The sequence below is a fragment of the Ananas comosus genome, linkage group 21 (assembly GCF_001540865.1).
Source record: "Ananas comosus cultivar F153 linkage group 21, ASM154086v1, whole genome shotgun sequence".
NCBI lineage: Eukaryota > Viridiplantae > Streptophyta > Magnoliopsida > Poales > Bromeliaceae > Ananas > Ananas comosus.
Genome location: NC_033641.1, coordinates 6,443,952 through 6,469,940, shown reverse-complemented (window position 1 = coordinate 6,469,940; position 25,989 = coordinate 6,443,952). Strand labels below are relative to the sequence as shown.

Sequence of the window (25,989 nt, the reverse complement as noted above, 5' to 3'; positions counted from 1 at the left end):
ATTTAACAAATCACATATAATCTTAACAATCTGAAAATCCTAATAATTTATCCATACAATTTCATATAATCTTAACAGACTGAAAATCCTAATAGTCTATCCATATAATTTCATATAATCTTAACATTCTAAAAATACTAATAGTTCTATACAATTTCATATAATATTAACAACCTGAAAATCCTAATAATTTATCCATATAATCCTAACAATCAAATAAAATTTCTAATGATCCGCATATAATCCTAACAATCTCGCTTTTTCTATTTCCTATATATCCACGATTAACCGTCTGTAAAAGAAATAGGAAAAGTGATGAACGATTCACCGCCTATAAAAGAACTTGAAAAATGCGGGGAACGATTCACCGCCTTTAAAAGATATGAGAGAATACGACAAACGATTCACCGCTTTTCGAAAAATAAACCCACGTGGCACCAATAAACCCACGTGGCACCTACGTGGTGAAAAGAGGGTTAGTTTGCCAAATATAAATTTGGCAGAATTATTTCGCAAATTATGACATTTTAAAGGGTTATTTTATAAAAAGGTTCCTTTCTATCTTAGAATTCACAAAAACTCAAATAATTTTTAGTTAAAAAAAGGTTAATGTAATAAGTAAAAAAGTGATAGTCTTTGAATGAAAAAGGTGTTTCGATAGCATTGCTCATTTTATTTTCGTAATCATGTATGGAAATCCTCTCAACTAGGAGGAAGTCTACTATGTTACACTTGCATCACATCGTCAATAACAAGCTAATCATATTTTTTTTTAAAAAAAATATAATAAATTTTTTTTATAATTATGATGGGACAGATAAATTTTAAAAAATTTATTTGATTGATGGGGATGCACGTCACCAATATAACTTGTGCATTTTAGAATTTTTTCTCAACTAGAGGTTATTTGGAAATAGAGCCTTCAACATTTTTCTCGACATTAATTGTTTTTCTTGGCACCCATCAACTTTCTATAATTTTACGTTTGAATTAATTTTTTATTTAAGCTGGAAATTTTGTTAAATTAATAACTCCATTAGATATCAGACACTAATTATTAAAGAAATTAATTGGCAGCATTAATGTACTAATCATTCATAGATAGATTAATAGAATTTAGTTGCTTTTCACAGATTGAATTTGGCTTAAATTTGAGCAGCTAGCAAATAATGACCAAATTCAATGAACTTACCTATTAATATCAAAATGAGCTCTATTAAGACGAGTGACACTGATAAGATATTAATCTCTTCACCAAATCAGATTTGATCGATCATAAATTTAACTAGATTCAATGAATACGATCTACTCTGGTAAAGTGGGATCGGCTTACATTATTGTTTGAATAATAATTATTAAGAACATAATTTTGAAATTATTAAATAGATTCAATGAGGGGGCCATGCGGTGTAGCTGTAGATACATGCAATTGAAAACACAATACAATAGTTAAAAAACTATAGAAATTTTGTTTATCTTAATACAAAAGAAATCACTGTAATTATAAATAATTTGGTTGATTACATATAATTGGGAACTATATCTAAGAGTGGTGAGATTATCCCTAATATAAGAGAAAACTAATTTTTGTTTAAAAGTTGATCATATAAGTAAATTTGTAGCTTATTTAGAATTTACTCGAAGGATTTAAGTGTCCATCGGTACTAGCCGTATTTATTGTGCCAACAGGATATCGGCATGATAGAGTGCTGATTGTACAGTTTAAAACCCTCCATCCTTTGATAAAGATATTCATAATAAATAGTTAAAATATTTTTTTGCTAAAAAAAATAAATATTTTATGTTATTACATGTCACACATATGTATATTTTGTGACCAGCACACATCGGTACGATCAGGCATGCACCGTGCCGGGAAGTTTCTGATACAACTCTGGGTCACGGCACTTAAATCCTTGATTTACTCTCTTCGGCTCTTATAGCTAGAATTGGTTATTTTGGGTTTTTGTAGTAGTTGAGTGTTTTTATACAGTTCAGCTACAGTAGTTGGACTCAAATGTACCACGCCAAAGACCGTATTTGGATCTATATATAGTTATTACTATATTGTGGTTGTATTTGTATGTAATAAATGGCCCCTATTAATAAATGTTCTTGGGATGCAGGCAAGATTACAAGCATTATACCAACAGCATTGCAGGGCTGCCTGCCACTCTTCCTTTCACTTGATTCGCATGATAAACCAACTATATGAGCTTTTTTTGAGAATAGGTAGCGCGCTACCTACTTCATTCATTGAAAATATGAATTAAGCTACAGGGGTGAGGCACCCAGGATCTCAAGGGAAGGAAAAAAAAAAAAATGTCGCAGTCATAAGGTCTTTCCAAAAAACAACAGCTGCTTGAGACTACTCACCGCTAAAGCCGGGCCTAGCTGTACGTTATGGAAGATCAGGTTGTTTCTGGCCTTCCAAATAGTCCACCAGCGTGCAACCAATTTAGCTAGCCCATTCCTCCTACTTTGTACACCATACCGTCCCTTCCACCTATCCCAGACAACATGTACATCGTCACCCAGGTTTTCCAGTTGAACGTCCTCGAGTCCCGTCACCATGGTAAACTTGGTAAAGATGCATTGGGTGAACAGGTGGTCCACCGACTCGTCAAAAACCCCACACAACACACAAGTCGTGCTTCCAGGCCATTCTTTCTTACTGAGGTTGTCGGCCGTAGGTGTTCTTTTTCTAAGGACTAGCCAACAGAACACTTTAATCTTAAGTGGAATTGGAAGTCTCCAAATCAGGTTACCGCGTCCGTCTCTCGTGCCCCCGTCATTCAGCATTCGATAGGTCGATTGGATTGAGAAAATACCATTGCTGCCCCATCTCCAACCTATCCTGTCCTCCCTATGCCCAATATTAAAGCTAGTAACTCTCTCTTTGAGCTCTGAGAGGGTGGGGCACAGGCTCGGCGGAGCAGAGGATTCAACGCCCAGGATCCTATTCCAATTCCAGTCGCCGCTTCCAAAGCAATCCCTAACCAAAATTGGTTTGCAATCCAACTGCGTGTACACCTCCGGGAAGGACGCTTGAAGTGTGGTATCCCCACACCATCTGTCGAACCAAAAATCAACCGAACTCCCATTGCCTAGATTATAGTTGATCCCCCATTTGAAAATATCTTTAGTGGTTAAAACCTCTTTCTACCAATGTGAGGGAGGCCTGAAACCTCTCCCCTCTCACAGCGGCATTCTTCTGCGATAATATAAGGCCCGGATAATTTTAATCCACGGCAGATGTGGTGCAGTATGGAATCGCCACCACCATTTGACTAGGAGCGCCTTATTCATGACTGCCACATCAAGAATCCCTAATCCACCTGCCTTTTTGCTCAAACAAATGTTCTTCCATGCGACCAGGCACCCCATGCTAGGGTAGTTTCTTTGGCCAATCCAGAAGAAGTCTCTGCGTAGTGCTTCGATACGCTTGATCACCTAACTAGGTGCCTTAAACACGGACAGAAAGTAGAGTGGTAGGTTGGTAAGCACCGCATTAACAAGGATGAGTCTACCCCCTCTCGAGAGAAGTTTGGCCTGCCATCCGTCGATTCTGTGTTGCAATTTCTGGATAACCCCTCTCCACACCTCCTTTGTAGGGGGTTTAGGTGAGAGGGAAAACCCCAGCCACGTGGTGGCGAGGGTACCAACTTTGCAGTCAAGCAACTGCGCAAGTCTCGCCGCTTTTCCCTCAGTCTGTCCCAGGTAATAGAGCTCGGATTTTTCTCTATTGATTTTCAATCCAGACGCCCACTCAAATAGGTTCCACATCAGTCGCATATTTCTTATATATCGTTTCCTAGCCACGGAGAAAAAGAAAGTATCATCCGCAAACTGTGTAAGTGCCGTTATACTCTTGTGTGAAGGACCGATACCCTAGAAGAGGTTGTTTGCGGCAGCCTTGTTGGTTAATCTAGCGAGACACTCCGCCACCAACAGGAATAGGAATGGTGAAAGTGGATCCCCTTGTTGTACACCTCTCTTAGTTTTGATCCAGTTAGTCGCTCACCGTTGAACAAAATAGCTACTTTAGCGTTGCAAACACATTGTTCGATTCATCCACACCATTGCTCCTCAAACCCCCACCATCGGAGAATACTAAAAAGGAAGGGCCAATAAATCCTATCGTAAGCCTTTCCGAAGTCTGCTTTTATGTCGACCCCCTTAGTAGCCTCCTTACTACCCCATCTAATTAGTTCGGAGATGGTGACATATGCGTCGGTAATATTTCTCCCTTTCAAGAAAGCGGATTGGGAGGGAGAGATTAGCTCGTTCATAACAGCTGCGAGCCGATTTGTTAGGACCTTCGAGATGATCTTTTGGATACCGTTAATGAGACTGATAGGTCGAAACTCATTTGCTCTTTCCGTCCCTTCTTTCTTGGGGATTAAGCAGATATAAGAGTAATCTAAAGGAGTAGTAGAAATCCTGCCCTCATACAACTCGTGGAACACTTTGAGAAGGTCTCCCTTTATAATGTCCAAGAAGGTTTGGTAAAATCTTAAAGGGAAACCATCAGGTCCCAGTGCTTTGTCGCTACCCAGTTGAAATACCGCTTCTTTTATTTCTTCGATACTGAACTTCTCTGTTAAACGCCTCGCCGTGGGGGCCGAAACCCGTCTAGAGGTAAAGAGACCACTCCAATCGTCGAAGGAGTGTGGTGCTGAGGTTTCAGGCGTAAAAAGATCTTTAAAGTAGCGAAAAAAATAATTCTTCTTATCATCCTCTGATTGATAAAAACGCCTATTGTCGGTAACGACACCAATTCCATTAGCCCGTCTTCTCCCATTAGCAGTACTATGGAAGTATTTCGTGTTGTTATCCCCCTCACGCAGCCAGTGATGATTAGCCCTAGCTCTCCACAAGGCGGCTTCATCGTTTAAGACACGCCGCAATTCTCCTTTTATCTCCTCCCTTCTCACGACCCACTCCTCAGACAGCGTCCCAAATTCCTCCGCTATATCAATCTGGTGAATTTCTGCCATTAAATAATTCTTGTGTTCCCGAATGCTGTAGAACTCATTGTTGCACCATTCTTTAATCCTTTGTCGACAGTGTCTCAGTTTCGCTGTAAACGTAAGCACAGCAGAACTTTTTATCGTTCCCTCCGCCCACCAACCAAGTACTTTGGTTAGGAAACCATCATGATTGAGCTACGCCTCCTCAAATCGAAAGATTTTCTGTCTTCCTTTGTTGCCTCGTTCAACCATTAACAATATAGGACAGTGGTCCGACGTGACACGGGGTAGCGCAACAACCTTGGACAATGGGAAGTCCTGATCCCACCCTGTTGAAATTAGGAATCGGTCGAGCCTTGCAAGAGTCGGATTTTTTTGCATATTGGACCACGTGAAGGATTGATTCGTCAATGGTGGGTCTATAAGTTCTAGTTCACTTATAAGATTGTTAAAAAGCGTCATATTTTTAGCACTCCAAGTCTTCCCTTTCCGCTCCTCTTGCTTTCTAATATTGTTGAAGTCGCCACAAATAATCCATTGAAGTGCGTTTTCAGTTGCGCCACTTCTGGAAAGAAAGAGCCGTCTTTGTTCCCTGTGGTGGTTGGTTTTTGGGTGTTTGTGCAGCTTTATTCCTGAGAAGTTAGCTTTTAAGTAAGAAGGCTAAAAAAGTTAAAAAAAAGCTAGAGCCCGTAACAGAAAGCAACACTTCAATAGTAACCATTAATTTTGGAAAAAAAAAAAATTTGCTCTCAACTATTATACTTCCATCATCAAAAAAAAAAAAGAAAAAAAGAAAAAAAAAAGACAGCACAAATATGAGGCCGAAAATACAGTAATAGGGGATTCCCAGTTTCCATTCCATTCCATAATAACAAAATTACATATGGAATGCAACTCAAAACTGCACAAACACCTCACACTGCATCAGCTAAATTACATGCAACTTTTATATATATAGCATCACATCACACTGCTCATTAAGTTACATAACATGGATGACCTTCTCTATCTTCTTTTCTTTTAAACACCCCCCTCCCGTGTAGTAGTAGTAGTTAGTAAAACCAGAAGGCAGAAGCAGCAGCAGCAGGAGCAGAGCCACCTTAATTTAATTAGACCTGAATAATGGTGTGGCAATTAGTGCTTCCCAGTCCGGCCATTGCTTGCTGCAGGAGCAGCAGCTTCTTCTCCTTGATTGCTGGGTCCTGCAGGAGGAGCACTTTGTCCCCGTCCCTCACTCCCACCATGTGGAGGTGATCTCCATCCTCCCTCTCTTTTCCCTTGAACACAAGCCTCTGCTCCCTCGGCTCCAGCCCTGTCAGCATTGACAGCGCCTCCTTCATCTCACCTGCAAATTAATTAATTTTCATATGTATATTCAGCTAGCGTGTATATATAGAGACGACGATTAATTATTAGACACTTATTAGAAGCTACCGACCGACCCAAAAACAAACTGTACACAAAAAACAAAACAAAACAAAATAAAATGGTAAGATTATAAAATTTAAAGAGCTAGGGTAAGTAGATAGATAGATAGATAGATAGATATATAGCCAAAAAATAAATAAATGCATTAGATATTATGCATGGCTGTTGATTTATGGACATGCATGCGCTTAATTGAAGTTAAGTTTTTACTTTATTCTTCGTGCGGTGGGAGGGAGGGATGCCGGCCGGGAGTGGTATATATATAGTTGAGTCCGGCCACCACAACTGTAGTGATAAATTGAAATATTGCAGACTAGACTGTCCACAAAATTAAGACGACAAAAATTTAGTGAGGAAGCTAACTTTCAACAGGAGGAAAGGGTTGGATGCCATTCATTCAGATGAGTTTGCATGCGTAATCCCTACTCCCCGTGAATTCTGCCTTTTTTCCATAATAATTGGATTGAAGACTGAGGACTGCAAGGCAAGTTAAAATATATATATGCAGAAGGGCATCCGATATATTCTCGTTCAATATTTAACAACAATTGAATTTTTTGTCCCACATGAAGGACGTCTATCACTCCACCAACTATATATATATATATATATATATATATATATGNTATTGGACCACGTGAAGGATTGATTCGTCAACGGTGGGTCTATAAGTTCTAGTTCACTTATAAGATTGTTAAAAAGCGTCATATTTCTAGCACTCCAAGTCTTCCCTTTCCACTCCTCTTGCTTTCTAATACTGTTGAAGTCGCCACAAATGATCTATCGACCTTCACAGTGCGTTTTCAGTTGCGCCACTTCTGAAAAGAAAGAGCTGTCTTTGTTCCCTGTGGTGGTTGGTTTTTGGGTGTTTGTGCAGCTTTATTCCTGAGAAGTTAGCTTTTAAGTAAGAAGGCTAAAAAAGTTAAAAAAAAGCTAGAGCCCGTAACAGAAAGCAACACTTCAATAGTAACCATTAATTTTGGAAAAAAAAAAAAATTTCTCTCAACTATTATACTTCCATCATCAAAAAAAAAAAAGAAAAAAAGAAAAAAAAAAGACAGCACAAATATGAGGCCGAAAATACAGTAATAGGGGATTCCCAGTTTCCATTCCATTCCATAATAACAAAATTACATATGGAATGCAACTCAAAACTGCACAAACACCTCACACTGCATCAGCTAAATTACATGCAACTTTTATATATATAGCATCACATCACACTGCTCATTAAGTTACATAACATGGATGACCTTCTCTATCTTCTTTTCTTTTAAACAGCCCCCTCCCATGTAGTAGTAGTTAGTAAAACCAGATGCTGGGGAGCAGGAGCAGAGCCACCTTAATTTAATTAGACCTGAATAATGGTGTGGCAATTAGTGCTTCCCAGTCCGGCCATTGCTTGCTGCAGGAGCAGCAGCTTCTTCTCCTTGATTGCTGGGTCCTGCAGGAGGAGCACTTTGTCCCCGTCCCTCACTCCCACCATGTGGAGGTGATCTCCATCCTCCCTCTCTTTTCCCTTGAACACAAGCCTCTGCTCCCTCGGCTCCAGCCCTGTCAGCATTGACAGCGCCTCCTTCATCTCACCTGCAAATTAATTAATTTTCATATGTATATTCAGCTAGCGTGTATATATAGAGACGACGATTAATTATTAGACACTTATTAGAAGCTACCGACCCAAAAACTGTACATAAAAAAAAAAAAACAAAATAAAATGGTAAGATTATAAAATTTAAAGAGCTAGGGTAAGTAGATAGATAGATAGATAGATAGATAGATAGATAGATATATAGCCAAAAAATAAATAAATGCATTATATATTATGCATGGCTGTTGATTTATATATGGACATGCATGCGCTTAATTGAAGTTAAGTTTTTTACTTTATTCTTCGTGCGGTGGGAGGGAGGGATGCCGGCCGGGAGTGGTATATATATAGTTGAGTCCGGCCACCACAACTGTAGTGATAAATTGAAATATTGCAGACTAGACTGTCCACAAAATTAAGACGACAAAAATTTAGTGAGGAAGCTAACTTCCAACAGGAGGAAAGGGTTGGATGCCATTCATTCAGATGAGTTTGCATGCGTAATCCCTACTCCCCGTGAATTCTGCCTTTTTTCCATAATAATTGGATTGAAGACTGAGGACTGCAAGGCAACTTAAAATATATATATATGCAGAAGGGCATCCGATATTCTCGTTCAATATTTAACAACAATTGAATTTTTTGTCCCACATGAAGGACGTCTATCACTCCACCAACTATATATATATATATATATATATATATATATGAGTCCGGCTACTATACTTTTATAAGTATTGGCTCCCATATCCTCATAAGTTTTCGGCTCTTAGATTTATTTCATTGATCATTTTCACCTGTTAGATCATACTATTCAACCAACTACCCACTCAACCCTAGGGGACCACTATCATTTTAAGTGTGGGCCACCATCATCCTAACCACACATTCCATCAATCAACGGTTAAAAATTTATAAGTATAATGGGTTTTATACTGATAAAAGTATANTTTTCGATGATGGAGCTTTCAAATCGACGATCGGTACCGTTGAAAATGATCTATACCACTTAGATGTATATATATATATATAGAGTTGAGCTGGAATGTTATCGGTAGCAAACGGGCTCCGTTGCCACCCATTTGTTTTCGATGATGGAGCCTCCGAATCGACGATCGGCACCGTTGAACATGATTTATACCACTTGAAGTATTTATAAATCAAATTTCAAATCTTTTCAATATCATTGACCTAATGATCAAATGATTTCAAAATTTATAATTTTAATGATAGATATAAAGTGTTTTCACGTTTAACGGTGTAAAGCTATCCAAATCAATTGAATTTTGGTTAGAAAATTCTTTAAAATATTTAAAATAAGATCTATACTCTCGATCTTGATTATAAAATTTCTATCATCACTTTTTAGAGAATATTCATTTTCAGTCGTTCATTTTTCCGCCCACCTGATGGACAAGAGAATAATATTGAAAAAGCATGAAATTTGATTTCTAGATATTTTAAGCGGTATAGATCATGTTCAACGGTGTAGATCATCGATTTGGAGGCTCCATCATTAAAAGCAAATGGATGGCAACGGAGCCGGTTTGCTGCCGATAGTATTCCAGCCAACTCTCTCTCTCTCTCTTTCTCTCTCTCTCTCTCTCTCTCTCTCTCTCTATATATATATATATAGAAGATGAAAAGCTGTATATATTTTATTTGTTTTATTTCTTATTTTATTTCGTTCATCATCTTGCAGTTTGTGTCTACATGTGCAAAGTTAAAACCGAGTAGTTGTTCGGATTAACCTGTTCAAAGAAGGCAGTTTTCAAAAGTAATTTCGAGTCCGTTCAGTCTTAGAAAGTAAGTGAGATCATGCGAATTATAAGTTTCCCGTTCCGTTGCTGCGGGTAGTAGTTATTGTACGAAATAGTACTTTTCAAACAACACTCGACCACTACTATGTTGCACTGGTCCACACTATATATATATATATAAGATTACATAAATTTTAAGTATTTCGATCGTTCTCTTGTTGCTGGTAGAAGCTACTGCACGAAATGATACTTTTCAAACAACAACACTCAGGCATTATTGTGTTGCACCGCCCTACATTACGAGCTAATTAAAGCAAAAGGCGGACAAGTTAATGACGATAGTTACAAATAACGTGCCGAACTCACCTGCAATTAATATAAACTATTTTAATTTGATTATCCAATCTTTCAAAACTTTAATTTTACTATCTAATTTTTTAATTTATTTGATTTGAGTCAGTAAACAGTATTTTCACTTTAAAATTTGAATACATTGTTTATCTTTACAACTTTAGTTAATATATATACTTTATGTAATTTTCGCAACTATAAATTTATTAAAATAAGTAATTGATTAGATTAAAATTTGAAATTACAGTACCGTTGACTGACGCCAACGGCTATATATAGTTCAGATAAAAGATNATCTCTTAATCCAATGGCTAAAAATCTACAAGCACCAATAACTTGTACTTTTAAAAACATAGGAGCTCAATTTTATACATATATATATGTATATATATATATATGTATGTATATATATATATGTATATATATATATATGTATGTATCTATATATATGTATATATATATATATAGAGTTGAGCTGGAATGTTATCGGTAGCAAATGAGCTCCGTTGCCACCCATTTGTTTTCGATGATGGAGCCTCCGAATCAACGATCGGCACCGTTGAACATGATTTATACCACTTGAAGTATTTAGAAACCAAATTTCAAATCTTTTCAATATCATTGACCTAATGATCAAATGATTTCAAAATTTATAATTTTAATGATAGATATGAAGTGTTTTCACGTTTAACGGTGTAAAGCTATCCAAATTAATTGAATTTTGGTTAGAAAATTCTTTAAACTATTTAAAATAAGATCTATACTCTCGATTTTGATTATAAAATTTTTATCATCACTTTTTAGAGGATATTCATTTTCAGCCGTTCATTTTTCCGCCCACCTGATGGACAAGAGAATAATATCGAAAAAGCATGAAATTTGATTTTTAGATACTTTAAGCGGTATAGATCATATTCAACGGTGTCGATCATCGATTTGGAGGTTCCATCATCGAAAACAAATGGGTAGCAATGGAGCCGGTTTGCTACCGATAGTATTCCAGCCAACTCTCTATCTCTCTCTCTCTCTCTATATATATATATAGAAGATGAAAAGTTGTATATATTTTATTTGTTTTATTTCTTATTTTATTTCGCTCATCATCTCGCAGTTTGTGTCTACATGTGCAAAGTTAAAACCAAGTAGTTGTTCGGATTAACCTGCTCAAGGAAGGCAGTTTTCAAAAGTAATTTCGAGTCCGTTCAGTTTTAGAAAGTAAGTGAGATCAAGCGAATTATAAGTTTCCCATTCCGTTGCTGCGGGTAGTAGTTATTGTACGAAATAGTACTTTTCAAACAACACTCGGGTACTACTATGTTGCACTGGTCCACACTATATATATATAAGACTACATAAATTTTAAGTATTTCGTTCTCTTGTTGCTGGTAGAAGCTACTGCACGAAATGATACTTTTCAAACAACACTCAGGCATTATTGTGTTGCACCGCCCTACATTACGAGCTAATTAAAGCAAAAGGCGGACAAGTTAATGACGATAGTTACAGATAACGTGCCGAACTCACCTGCAATTAATATAAACTATTTTAATTTGATTATCCAATCTTTTAAAACTTTGATTTTACTATCTAATTTTTTAATTTATTTGATTTGAGTCAGTAAACAGTATTTTCACTTTAAAATTTGAATATATTATTTATCTTTACAACTTTAGTTAATATATAAACTTTATGTAATTTTCGCAACTATAAATTTATTAAAATAAAATAATTGATTAGATTAAAATTTGAAGTTACAGTATCGTTGACTGACGCCAACGGCTATATATAGTTCAGATAAAAGATTGGATAGCTTATTCAAAGTAGATTATAGTTTAGATAAATTCCGTAACATTATTATAGTGGTTACGTACCAAAGGTGGAAGTGGCTCCAATGGTTAAGTCATGGCAATTAGCACTAGACCCTGCAGTAGTGGAGACTCTCACAGTGATGAGCTCTCCAGCCACTCCTCGGCCCTCCCTCTTCTGCACCAGCATCCCCCCGGGCCGCAGCTCCCACTCGATCTCCCCGCGGCCGCCGACGCCCACCGCGGCCGCCCCGCCTCCTCCGCTGAGCTTGCTAGAGCTCCTCTTGAACAGCTTCTTCGATCTCAATTTCATCATCTTCAACTAGCTAGCTAGCTAGTACTCCTACTATTCTAAGATATATAATCTTCTTCTTTAATTATTTCTCTGATCTCCCTCTATCGATCTTATGTGCTTAATTATGTATGTGGCGGTTGTGTGCGCAAGAGAGTGGTTTGGAAGGGGCGTATTTATAGGCAGGTTTTGGGACAGGCTTTAAAAGCGTGCAATTGTATAAAGAGAACATATATTGAGAGAGACAAGCAACTTTTTTCTTGTTTTTTTCCTTTCTTTCTTTTTCTTTTTTGGATAAAAATGTACGTAAGAGGACCCCTCTAGTATCATATATTTACAAATGGTCCCATTGCCCTTTTTTTTTTTGTAAAAAATAAAATAAGTAATTTTGTCCGGGCTTAATTACACTTTGCTACATTAATTGTACTTAATTTAGTGTTATTTTTATTTCCTAAATTGTGCTATTATTTTTTCTCGATGATACCATTGTACTACAGTAATTTAATAATATTCTCTATACTGTATTTTAAAATTATTTTTATTTTTTTATTGTGTATGATTTTGTTCATAGATGATAATACTAAATTTTTTTTTTTTTGCCAACCTCTACATTACTGTTAACAAATCTATTATTTTAGACAAAGTGTAACAATTTTATTAAGAGGCATTTGTTAAATAGTAAAAATATATAAAATAAATATCCATGATAAACCCATTAATAGTTTCTATCAAGTTATTTTTAATTATTTTGTTGTTATTTTTATGTATTTTTATTATTTCTCATGTCAATATATGCTCTGTCACTTTTAATTAGTATTCTTTAAATATTTTTATATAAAATAATAGGTTTATTGTCTATAGTATAGAATTTTTTTTAATAAAAAAGAATAGTTGAGTGGTGACTTTGAAAAAATTACAACAACATTCATATTCAAGTTAAAATGCATTACTAAAATTACTTTCAAAATCAAATTTAAATTTGAACTTTATATTTAAATTGTAAATTGAAATTTGAATTCAAATCTTAAATAATTATTAAATTCATAATTTTAATTCGTAAATAAATTTAAAATTTGACATTAAAATTTTTGATTAAAAATTTAAGTCTAAAAATTAAACTTTTAATTTCTATCTAACCTTTGATTCAATTTGAAACTATAAGTTAATTAAAAAATATATAAGTTTTCTTAATTAACTACCAATATTTTTTATAACTTATGTAATTTCCATAGTTATTTTATATAATTATTTTTGAATACAAGTTTTAAATATTAATTTTTATTGTGACATATAATAATATATGCCAGTAATTATAGCCTTTAGCAACATTTATTATATAATGTTGATAAATTTATATATTTAGCAACACTTTTATTTGTGTGTTACTAAATAAAATAAATAGTGGCATATGCTTAAGTGTTGCTAGAAAAATGTTGCTAAATGCCAATATTGTTGTAATGGAAAAAATAGTTTAGTACACGAAGTGAAAAAATTTGTAAAGTACAGTATAGTATAGCATAATTAAGTCGGTTGGTTAATCAAGATGTAGTGTTCTGCTAAACACATAAATCATTTTGTCAAATTTAATGACTTTGATTGCTTCGAAGCGAATAAAGCTAGAACAATCAATGATTAAATCTAATAAAGTTTTCAACTGAACTAATTAGATTTCCTCAAATAAAAAAAAACTAAAAGTTAAAGTCGATCGTCTCAACCAAAAAAAAAATAAAAATGAGGGCCTTATTTTAATATCCCTATATAGTTTAGGGCTCCTAGTACCTTTTTTATGTGTTTGTGTAGATGTGTAAAGAGGAAGGGAGAGGCATGGCTCTGATATATAAGTTTCTTTTTCTAAAGGCTCTCTGTTGAAGTACTCGAAAAAGAAATAGGATCTTTAGCCTTTTCTATGCGCTTTGTTTGCTAAAGGGGGGCAAATATTTTGGAGTGGCATGAATAGAATATAGAGTTGTGTTTGTGGTGGGAGTTTCTTTTGTTTGTGAGAGAGAGAGAGAAAGAAATTAATTATTGCCTCCACTCAGTGTATAGATATATATATCTCTCATATCATATTTCTAAAATCATTTAAAAGGCTTACATATCAAACATGATAAATATTGGGCACTAATTTTTTTTTTCCAAATCAATTAATAGTCTTTACATTTGTTAACTAATTGAAAAGCTATTCCCTTTGGAATAGTATTGGCTTAAAGGAATAACATTCTGCTACGTGACTGGAAGTCAGGTCAGGTCGAATCATATTAATTTGAAATGGTAGGAAGTTGGATTGGATTGACGTGAGGCTCACAATTGAGACCATTGGCGCTATATCTGTACGCTTTAAGTAAATTGACTATATATTTCTAACAATTTGAGCTTTTGGGATTAATGATTAGTGCCAACGAGGCGATAAATAGGCTTACAAAAAGCATGATTTTCATACATAGAATTATGATATATTGTTAACTAGTGAAGTTACCCGCGCATTGCGGTGGGCTGATGCTATAAAAGACAGAAGATTCACAAAATAAAAATTTTAAATTTTTTGAATTGACATAAGACATTAATAAATAAAGATAATATATATTAACATATATACAAATATATAAAAGAGATGAAACAGATATACGTACAAATGTAACAAAATTTATAACTTTAGTAAATAAATTATAAAACATAGTAATGAAAGAAGCAGCAATAGAATTATTATTCTATACGCATCTTGATCGCACTACCGACATCGGAAAGACGAATCCCCATCTCCACATTACCTTTGTCGTCATTATCAACGTCGAGCTCCTTTTTCATCACAGCCACGTTGATTCTCTACAGATCTCTCCAAATCTACCACTTCTTTCCTCTTATTGACTCCAAATCTATTTTCGCTTTCTCCGGCGATACTGCACTACAATCCACGAAACTCTAATTTCAGTACACATACAATTTAAAAACAAAAAGAAAAAAATTAAAAAAATTACAAAATATGAACCATTCTTATGCGCCAAAAAAATGAAAAAAAAAGAGTACGAATAAATCTTATTTTACTTATTTTTTCTTATGAAAGCAATTTGTATATATAAAATTGGACCATAAAAAAAATACATCTCTTACTTTTGTAACAGGGGACTATTGGCGTGTAGGAGAGCCCACAAAGTGAGGGCAAAGCGAGAGTTTTGGTGACGTTCACGGGTACGCCTAGCCTCGCCCCTTCTCGTGTGGCTTCACAGAGGCATGTGACGCTCCGGCTCAGCATGTGACCGATCCCAAAGCAACAACCCCGATTAGGCCCCGTTCGCCCCGCCCTCCACAAACTCGAAGCATTCATTGAACCCAAACAACGCGCCCGAACAATTATGGCTCGACCTGAATGGCGTTGACGGGTTCGTACTCGCGTTCGAGAATAATAATAAGAATAATAGAAAGAAGAGTTGGTTTGTAACATAGAACATTGTTGGAGTGTGGTATTTGGTTTTGAAGAATGATGAGATGATGATGATGGGGTTTTAGTGGTGCTAATTGTGTGGATCATCGTAATTATTAAAGTTAATGATGCGTTAGTAACTCCTTGGTGGGGAGATGAAGAGTGTGGGTTTAAGATTGTTCATTGATTGGAAGATCAAAGGTTAATAATTGTGATTAGAGAAGAGAAGAATGATGATGATGGGGTTTTAGTGGTGCTAATTGTGTGGATCATCGTAATTATTAAAGTTAATGATGCGTTAGTAACTCCTTAATGGGGAGATGAAGAGTATGGATTTAAAATCGTTCATTGATTGGAATATCAAAGGTTAACAATTATGATTAGAGAAGAGATGAGAAGATAAGGATAAAGGAGGGACTGCCACGTGGCAAGACTTCATGAGAAATAATGTATAGGTATAGATATAGATTATTAAAAGGTTTGAACTCTAGAAAAAATTTTAAGCTATTAGGGGGGACATGCCATCCATATTATGTACGGGCTAAAATCTTAAGTTGTGTCACATATGAGATTATTATACTTAAAATTAATCACATTTATCATATTATATATTTTTTATTATAAGATTTTGATCATCAAATATTTGGTCCGGTGCATGAATTGTACACAGACACCAGGTTCAGATAATAATTAGAGAGAGAGAGAGAGAGAGAGAGAGAGAGAGAGCACATGGGGGTGGGCATGCAAGTATGCAACACGCTTTGCTTGATTAGTGGGCCAACACAATCATACACATTGGTCGGTTGTAGGAGTAATCCTATGGTATATATATATATATATTATATTTATATATTCATGGTTGGTCACTACCGATTAAAATGGAAGCGCAAGTTGGGTTTCTTTCTAATTGATTGATTGATGTTTTCGAAAACCCTAGTTGAGGGTAATGATCAGGGAGGTGGGTCTTTAGTTTGCTTTGAGTATCATCAAAGAAAATTTAGCTTATGTTTCCATATATATATATATAAATATCTTCTTCTTTGGAAACTTATTTAGACGATAAGAAGTTTAGAATAAAGTATCATATTCGGCCGTCAAATTATTTTTTGAGAATAAGATATTTCACCTCCTAGGTGAAATATACTATCTTATAAAATCATTTATATAGCAAAATCTTCTAAGAAATAAAAATTAAAATTTTTATTTACAATTATACCAGAAAATTTTTCTAATGAATAAATTATCCAAGTTATTGTTAGATAACTTATTCTACATCCAAGCAGCACCTTAGGATATTTTTTAAGAGAAATGTAGCTTTTAAAAATAAACTTAGATGAAAATGTGAATCAACTAGGATTCAAACTTAGAACATCGGGTATCAACCATGCACTAAGCCTTTTGCCACTTGCGCTAGGGACGGTCAGTAGCGCCTTAGGGTTTTTAGTGCAAAACTTTGTAGGATGTCTACACACTATAATTGGTTTAAGTGCGGAATTTGTGCTATGCTCGATCCAATAGCAGTAATTGATGGTGGATTTAATGATCTTATTACCATGACAATCTTCATAAATTTTTTTTTCGAATGCAACTATGCCAAATTATAGCAAGCTCCTACCTAATTGGACAATGTGTGATAGCTAGAAAGAGTTATATGCAGCTTGGTACATATTTTCTGGTCATTTTCATTTTATCTTAAATGTTTGGATAAAGTGTATTCAAACTATGAAGCTGTGACATCTTCAGAATTTGAAATAGTTTCACATATAGGATATAATAGAACTAAAGTTTTTAGTCCTGCTATAACATTTTAAGCAGCGATTAATTAGGACCAAGAAGATAAAAGGGTGAGTAGTTTTAGANTTGATTGATTGATGTTTTCGAAAACCCTAGTTGAGGGTAATGATCAGGGAGGTGGGTCTTTAGTTTGCTTTGAGTATCATCAAAGAAAATTTAGCCTATGTTTCCATATATATATATATATATAAATATCTTCTTCTTTGGTATATTTTTTAAACTTATTTAACGATAAGAAGTTTAGAATAAAGTATCATATTCGGCCGTCAAATTATTTTTTGAGAATAAGATATTTCACCTCTTAGATGAAATATACTATCTTATAAAATCATTTATATAGCAAAATCTTCTAAGAAATAAAAATAAAAATTTTTATTTACAATTATACCAGAAAATTTTTCTACTGAATAAATTATCCAAGTTATTGTTAGATAACTTATTCTACATCCAAGCAGCACCTTAGGATATTTTTTAAGAGAAAGGTAGCTTTTAAAAATAAACTTAGCTGAAAATGTGAATCAACTAGAATTCAAACTTAGAACATCGGGTATCAACCATGCACTAAGCCTTTTGCCACTTGCGCTAGGGATGGTCAATGTCACCTTAGGGTTTTTAGTGCAAAACTTTGTAGGATGTCTAAACACTATAATTGGTTTAAGTGTGGAATTTGTGCTATGCTTGATCCAATAGCAGTAATTGATGGTGGATTTAATGATCTTATTACCATGACAATCTTCGTAAATTTTTTTTTCGAATGCAACTATGCCAAATTAAAGCAAGCTCCTACCTAATTGGACAATGTGTGATAGCTAGAAAGAGTTATATGCAGCCTGGTACATATTTTTTGGTCATTTTCATTTTATCTTAAATGTTTGGATAAAGTGTATTCAAACTATGAAGCTGTGACATTTTCAGAATTTGAGATAGCTTCATATATAGGATATAATAGAACTAAAGTTTTTAGTCCTGCTATAACATTTTAAGCAGCGATTAATTAGGACCAAGAAGATAAAAGGGTGAGTAGTTTTAGAATGGACCACTTTTCCTGAAACACAAGGCGACATAGTTGGTCTCAGAGCCACTCATCAGTCGAAAGTATGAGATGAGTCTCGGCTGAGTTAGGGTTTGAAAATGACACGGTAAGCTAAAGTCTGAATGACGAGGCTAATGAGACGAGTCTCACATCACCTGATGCTTGTGAGTGTTCTTGAGTTGACGAGGATGTTAGGACTTAAAAAAGAGAGAAATGTGATAAAGATTTAGAATAATTTTATATAAGATATAATAAAGCTAAACCTTTGACCTAGCTAATTAAAAGGTTAAGTGTGTTAGGATTATAGCAGTTTTAGGATGGGTGACCTCCCTTAACTTTAATTTATTATAATTTCTTATTTGAATTTTTTGAATTGTTATAATTTATTATAATCCAATTTAGTTGGTTAAATATTAAAAAATTATTGATTATAAATGATGTAACATTTAATTATTGTCGCATCATCAATCCAATATTTTCACATTATTTTTACATCATAATTTGTCAATATTTAGCTTGACTAAATTGGACGTTGGGACTTGACTTGCAACAATTTAGAAAATTCAAGTCAGAAATTGAAATAAATAAAAGTTTAAGGACCTACCGCCACGCATCGCATAGTTTGCAAGCCAAAAGTGTAATTTACTCTTTGGTCCGATTTGGATGTACGAATCTTGTTCGTTACATCTCTTTGACTTACTTGAGAAGCTTGTACATTTGGTTGATGAAGAGTGTGATCAAATGTCTAGTATAAATATTATATATATTCAGCTTTAAAGTTATTTTTTTGGATAAGATAAATCACCACATAGATAAAAAATACTATCATATCAAATTATAGATATCGAAAGCTTTCAAGAAGCAATGATCAAACTCTTTCCTTACAATTACACTAAAAAATTCTTATATCAAATAAGTTATCTTTGAATAACTTACTCCACCTTCCAAATAGGGCCTACGGTCTACTTGGATTCTTGAATAATTATTAAGTATATCTCCATAATTTACTTGAGAAATTTATATATTTGGTAGATTAGTAGTGTGACCAAATGTCTAGGATTTGATATTAAATTTGGTCTTCAAGTCCTCTTTTGGAATAAATAGATCATCTCAAGATAAAATTATATTATCCAATCAAATTATGGATGTGAAGACTATGGATCGTAAGCACTAACTAATTGTCCCAAAAATATATACGGATAGAAAGAATGCACACATCGTTCGACTACAATGCTTACGGGTTTTGATCTGATTCAACTCAGCTGAACATTAGGTCTTTTGTTTAACATTTTGCCGTTTGATTTATTGCGGACCGCAGCCCACTTAACTTATTGGTCTCACCCAACTCAACTTATTAATATTCTAGGCCTATCACAAAGCACGGAGTTGGGCCCATTTTAGGCAATAATAAATAATAAACAAAGACCTCTTAAGCAGCAAAAAAAAAAAAAAAAAAAAAAAAAAAATCTTCCACAATAGTAAATAAACAAAAGAATATTATACCAAATAAGTTATACTTGGATAATTAATTGCGACGTCTAAACATGGTCTAAATGTTTAGAGTAAAGATTAGGGGGATTAATTAGACCAGAGAATTTTCATACATTTTCTGTAGGAGTGGCGAGTTTTGCTTGCGGGTCGTGTTTGTGCATTTGATAATTAGGTCAGCCGTGTCGACTTGAGAATCATCTTTAAATGTTCAGAACTTGATTCAAAATGTTCAAGAAAATAATTCGTGTGACATTAATCATGTCCTCTCCTATTATTTAGGGATAGTGGGGTTCATATCGTGTCGATATCAGTTTCTTTCAGAAATTTCGTGCCGTGTTTGAGTCATGTTATGGGACGTTATTTGGGATTGTCATCTCTACCTCTTTGGATCGAATCCAAGACTTCATCTTGTCTTGGTATTATAATAAACATAAGCATATATAAACATAGTAGGAATAGATTCGGAGTTTAACTATATCTTATTCATAAAACGATCCCAGATCAATGAAAATGCATGTTTATGATAATTAATGTTAGATGAGTTTCAATTGGAGATAGCGCATGCATGCATGTGCTTGCGTTGATCTCCGAATCCCTCTTATTAATCTACTTAATTAGATCGTTGATTAGTGAATGGAATCTGAAACATTTGTACTTCATGATTGTGATCATGTTGTTTTAATTGCATGTGATTGATTATACACGTCTCCTTGTTTTCCTCCGAAACTAAACGACAATTTAAGTAGAGAGAATCCAACATGCATGTGGCTTAATTGCCTAAATTTCTTATTCAATCACCACATGTTATGAATAGACAATAATTTGTTTCCATCTAAATCCTTAATTTGTTCTTCTTTTAGCCACCACAATGCATGTTTTACATACACTATGGGATAGTTCGGTTCAAAGTTTATAATATTTTAAAGTTTTAAGTATTTTATATTTAGAATGACAAGTTTGTTTGCTAACTGGTCATGCCGCACGCTTGAGTTAGAAGGTTGTTAGGAACTTATATATTTTTATTAATGAATAACTAATGATTCACATCAAGTATGGGAATGAAAAAATCTTCATCTAATATTCTTATTAGTTGAAAATCTACAATAATTTTACTATTTCACCAGTATCTTTTATGACTAGCGAACTTGATTTGAATAATAATGATTTAAATATTTTCAAAAAAATGAAGAATTATTGAAATATTACAAATCGTGAACCAGACCCCAAAAATGATCATGTATATTCTCCTAAGAGAAATCAACTCAAGCAAAACCTACATTTGATTGTTAGACAACGCGTGTTTTGCTCCGTAACTTCGTCTTATAAATTTAGGAAAGCGTGATGCATGGCTATCATTTTTTGATCTTAGACCAGATCATTCAGAATTAGTACCTGCATGTATAAAGATTTTAAATATAACAATTCCAAATGTACTACGTACTCCGCTCTGGGCCATTGCCACCTAATTAATTGAGCTTTAGCAATGAGGAGTACTCATGATTGAGGTTTAGCCCCATTATTAAGGAAGAACACTAAGAGAAAAATATTGGCACGTTTTTATAGCTTACGAATAAAATTAATCTTATTTAAGTCCTTTATTCAGATATAAAGCTTCAAGATACTAATTCCTTTCTATAGTAATTGGCACTCGAGCTAAAGAGTGTATTAATGATCTTGAAAACACTCGAAGCGTAACAGATCCAGCTTGATATATACTAGTAAAAGACCCGCGCATTGCTGCGGAAGTTAAATTTAATTGACAGCACTTAATATACAACACAATTATATAATTTAGCTAAATATTAGATAATTCTATCCAAATAAGAAAACACTTTTGTCCGAAAAGAGAAAGAAAGAAGTATATGAGAAGTAGTTTGTTAAAAGGAGTTGAAAAGCATAGTTTGCGATTGACATATACAAAGTGCCAGTAACAAAAAGCACCTCAAAAAAATAGTTTGTAGTTGTGCAGATTCATTTCCTTATACATACATAAAATTCTACATTGATACAAAAAGCATAGTTAGTTATGTATAGCTTCAGTTTAGAACTGTATCTATGTATAGATTGCTAATTTGTCCTTGTGGGATTGCTGTGTCATGAAAACAAAGAAAAGGAAAATGAATAAACATTAGTTTGCATGAAACAAAAAAAAAATCTAATTTTGAGATGGTAGAATTTGCATATACCATTACTTGAAGATATTTTTGGCAGGTGGTGTTGAGACTGTATCTTCTGGAGATTTAGGAGAATTTGCATAAGGAGAGGTCACATCCGGGATGCTGCAATACAGAAATATAAGAATGCTACTCATCAATATAGTAAATTTAATATTAAGAACGTATTTAGAAAGAGAGTTATAGTAAATAACAATACCTCATTTCTTGCTCTGATGGTGTATGTTCTAAATATAACTCTAGTTGATCTTCTCTATTTCTTTTTGCTTGTTGAGTATGATTATGTGAAGAAATTGTATAAGAGGATGAAGAAGCAAACTGTTCAGATGTTGTTGCCGTTTCTCTTTCAGGAGGAGATAAAATTCTAACTACTTTGAAACTCATACTTTCTGTATTGAAGGTTGGTGTGCTCAGAATAATTTGAAAGATATGCATACTTCCAAGAATAGTACTAATTATAGGTGGGAGTGTGTATCTGTCAGCATTTGTAGCTGTGGCAAGTTGGGATGCCGGTATTTGTATCAAATCTTGGGCCAATTTTCCATATATAGTGAAATTTGTTGTCACTGTTGTCATGCCCCAGATTGCACGTTTCCCGGGCGCGCCGACAAATCCGCCATATACAAAATAATTTTTCCTGTATACGAAGCGATAGCTGTACCTGTAAAACATACAATACTACAAACAGTAGTATAGAGCTGTTCGAATAAAACTGGTATAAACAGGAACAAGTTTCATATACATGCATACGTTCAGGTACACAAAAAACTCCCCCAGCAAGATACAACAAATATGTATAAGAAACTCAAAAACTAGCACCATCTGCAGTTGGTAACCTCTCGAACAACAGTAACTGGGAAGGGCTCTAACTGGCAACACCCTTGCCACGTTAAGTCTCCGAGGAAGCATCAGCCGGAACAGCAGGCTCTGCAGAAACAGGGTAATAACTGGGCGTGAGAACTACTATAAAAATAAATAGTCCTCAGTGGGTACCGCCCTAAACATCGTCGGTCTACCCACTAAGTCTACAGAAGGGAGCAAGGATAGTATGAAATGCTGGAAGAAACTCTATAGCTACTACATTATCATGCTCTACACTAACCAACCGTAGGAAGTGTCAATCTCGACCCAATCGAGCTGGGATTGTAAGCCTACCCATCCCTGGGACTGTGAACACACCTGTCCCGCCCGGTTGCGATTATATAGCTACCTCCACTCTAAGCAGTCCGTGGAGAGCAAGTCCAACCTGCACGAACGACACCAACGCGAAAGCACAGCGCCCGTCTCCGAAGTGGCACTCGTGGGAGCTACCCAACTGAGTATGCCAGCGTATCTCTGTCGAGCTCAATCATGCTCTCACAAGCCAAACTCAAGTAACAGGGTTCAACTGGTCTAACAACCAACATGTCACGTGCCCTCAGCACAATCTGACGCTCAAAACGGCGATATGGGTCCACCGTCAACCCCGACGATACCCAACAGTCCGGAACAGTATGAACGCTACTATAAAAATACACTCGGCATCCCAGCACGAGCGTAACAGCTATCTAAATTACCTAGGTATCCACCACGCTGATACTGCGGTGATACAAAATAACAATGGATCTTAGAGCTAAATCAGGTAGTTTAAGCATGTGACAGATTCAAATCGCAGGTTTTCTCCTAAGTCATATCCAAGTCCAACATGTGTAAATACTTAGTCACAATACTAAGCTCCAATTCAGATTCTATAGTTAAACATGCCAAAATCCATGAATCGAGCAATTTCTATCAACGAAACAACATAACAACACATGTCGACAATCTATATACTTAGAAAGTAACCGACGATTAACCCACCTCGATAGCTAATCCCAATCCGGCGCGACGTCGAGAATGGCGGAATCGCACCCTCGCCCGGTCTCCTCGCGATGCTACGACGACGAACGCACGCTCGAACGGCACCACGGTGTGACGTCGGCGAAACTCCAACACCACCCGAGCTCCTCCACAATCGGTCAAGCTAGAGAGAGAGAAGGAAGGAAGCAGGGAAACAATCTCTCTTAGCTCTCCTCACACCTGTAATATACCAAAACTTCGGTAAATAAATATCAAAGTTTAGTCAAATTGACCAAAGTGCGAGGTTGGTACCCTTCGGAAAGTCCAAAGGTGTTAAAGTGAGTAAAAGTGCGTTTAAAGGGATCTTCGAGAGCTAAAGAGTCAAAATTCTGCAAACTGCAAATTTTCAGCTCTCTGGGACCGGTCCCTGGTCGGGGAGACAGGTCCCCGTACGCGTGAAAAGTGAGAAAGGAGAAAATTTGGCTAAGTCCCAGAAAACCTGCTCTCGGGAACCGGTCCCTGCGGGGAGAGACCGGTCCCCGAGAGACCGGTCCCTCTGGGAGAGACCGGTTGCATCGCGCGGGAGCCCTTGCTGCCCGCGGGGCAAGCTCTCTGGGACCAGTCCCTTGTCGGGAAGACCGGTCCCCGAAGCCCGAAAATGCCCAGTTCGGGCTGTTGCAAGAGAAGCATTGTTGAGGGGCTTATTGGCATTTTGTGCATGAGTTATGAGTATAGAGGGGATTAGAACATCTCTCTCTCTCTTTCCCACACCGTTTCATCCCCCAAACCTTCCCTCTCTCTCTCTAGAAAGGAAAAAGAGAAAAGAAGAAGAAGGAGAAGGAGAGAAAGGAGGAGAAGGAAGCTAAGAAGAGGAAGCTTCTTCTTCTCATCTTCTTCCTCACCATGGGAGGAGTTTATTGAGGTAAGCTTCTTGGAGCTTTAATGGTAGATCTTTAGGGTTAAGTTCTTATACTCTAAAGATGATTTTAGTGGAATCCTAGGATGCTAAATAGATGGTTAATGCATGATTCATGAAGTTAAATGATGGATTTTGCTATAGTAGCATCTAGGGCTCCAAAAAGGCGATTTTTGTAAATAGTTGGGTTTGATCTCAATTGACCCTCTGTAAACCTAATTGGAGATCAAACAAACGCGATGGAATGCTCAGTTCGACGATCCGACGAGTGTACGCGAAGTTATTGACGAAACGGTCTGTTTTGGTACAGATAGCCGCAGCATGCAGAATAGACATCCAAAAATCATGAAAACGGATCTCGAGCATCGTGGTATCGAGGATTAAACTCCAGAGCAGACGGATCACGGATTGGTGACCGTTAGGGTGGTCGCGCAAGAGCTCGGGCCAAACCGGGTCACGGGTGTCGCGGAAGGCCTATTGCAAATGACTACAAGCAATCGGAACGCGTTAAGAGGTGGGTTGTGCTTACCGAAGCGACTAGGTCGCCTTCATGCCAAAGTGTAGTGTGTTTCACTATTGATGCATGATAAGAATGCTAAGTAAGAATGCACCATAATGATGCTAATAAATGCATATAATGGCATGAGCTAGATGCTAAGTAAATGCATGTGAAGTATGCTAATGAATGCAAGAGCTAAATGCTAAATGAGTAAGTAAGACATATGCTAGATAAATGCATGAGTTAAATGCCAAGTAACATGAGCTAGATGTATGTTTTCGAAATGGATGCATAATTGAAATGTTAATAAAGAATGCATGAGATATGTGCTAAGTAAGAATGTATGAGTTGTAAGCTAAAGTGTAAATCAATGATCATTTGAGAAGAACATAAGTATGTGCATGAGATGCTAAAGAATATATGTATGATTCATATTATGAGAATATGTTAGAATAACGTGAAGGTTGAACTTGAGTCAATGAACTCTAAGTAAAGTAGAGGCAACTTAGATAAATGTTGGTTATGTAAAGAATCCTTAAGTAAAAGTAGATAGAATGATGAGTAGCATTAAACCTAGTATTCATTGAACATAGGTTATTCACGAGTGGCTGTCAAGTATAATTCCTAGGTGTGGACAACTAGGAAA

The 25,989-nt window shown here is 35.7% G+C and overlaps 2 protein-coding genes across 5 annotated transcripts; both read right to left on the bottom strand.

The window, feature by feature from the left end:
• On the bottom strand, positions 5,802-12,339 carry LOC109726275 (BAG family molecular chaperone regulator 2-like). 3 transcript variants are annotated; one of them, XM_020255788.1, is made up of 3 exons: positions 11,975-12,339; positions 7,769-7,988; positions 5,802-6,098 (listed from the first exon to the last, which is right to left on the bottom strand). In XM_020255788.1, the coding sequence occupies exons 1-3, from the start codon at positions 12,222-12,224 to the stop codon at positions 6,083-6,085; spliced, it is 486 nt and encodes a 161-aa protein (XP_020111377.1). In that variant the 5' UTR covers positions 12,225-12,339; the 3' UTR covers positions 5,802-6,082. The 3 variants fall into 3 exon arrangements, with proteins under 3 accessions (XP_020111377.1, XP_020111378.1, XP_020111376.1); XM_020255789.1 differs by having other exon boundaries at positions 6,035-6,072; positions 7,743-7,988; XM_020255787.1 differs by lacking the exon at positions 5,802-6,098 and having other exon boundaries at positions 7,483-7,988.
• LOC109726637 lies at positions 21,798-22,640 on the bottom strand. Of its 2 annotated transcripts, none has more exons than XR_002220579.1 (3): positions 22,310-22,640; positions 22,123-22,215; positions 21,798-22,025 (listed from the first exon to the last, which is right to left on the bottom strand). XR_002220579.1 is itself a non-coding variant. In XM_020256365.1 (3 exons), the coding sequence occupies exons 1-3, from the start codon at positions 22,543-22,545 to the stop codon at positions 22,004-22,006; spliced, it is 345 nt and encodes a 114-aa protein (XP_020111954.1). In that variant the 5' UTR covers positions 22,546-22,640; the 3' UTR covers positions 21,798-22,003. The 2 variants fall into 2 exon arrangements, 1 of the variants encoding a protein (XP_020111954.1); XM_020256365.1 differs by having other exon boundaries at positions 22,129-22,215.

Bases quoted from the DNA above. Each gene is read 5' to 3' on its own strand.
- LOC109726275 (XM_020255788.1), bottom strand. From the start codon at position 12,224: ATGATGAAATTGAGATCGAAGAAGCTGTTCAAGAGGAGCTCTAGCAAG. The intron at 7,989-11,974 runs GTACGTAACCAC...ATTAATTTGCAG, and splicing joins TGGAGCCACTTCCACCTTTG to GTGAGATGAAGGAGGCGCTG.
- LOC109726637 (XM_020256365.1), bottom strand. From the start codon at position 22,545: ATGCATATCTTTCAAATTATTCTGAGCACACCAACCTTCAATACAGAA. The intron at 22,216-22,309 runs GTATTGTTATTT...TCTGTATTGCAG, and splicing joins CCATCAGAGCAAGAAATGAG to CATCCCGGATGTGACCTCTC. The intron at 22,026-22,128 runs GTAATGGTATAT...TTCATGACACAG, and splicing joins CCTGCCAAAAATATCTTCAA to CAATCCCACAAGGACAAATT.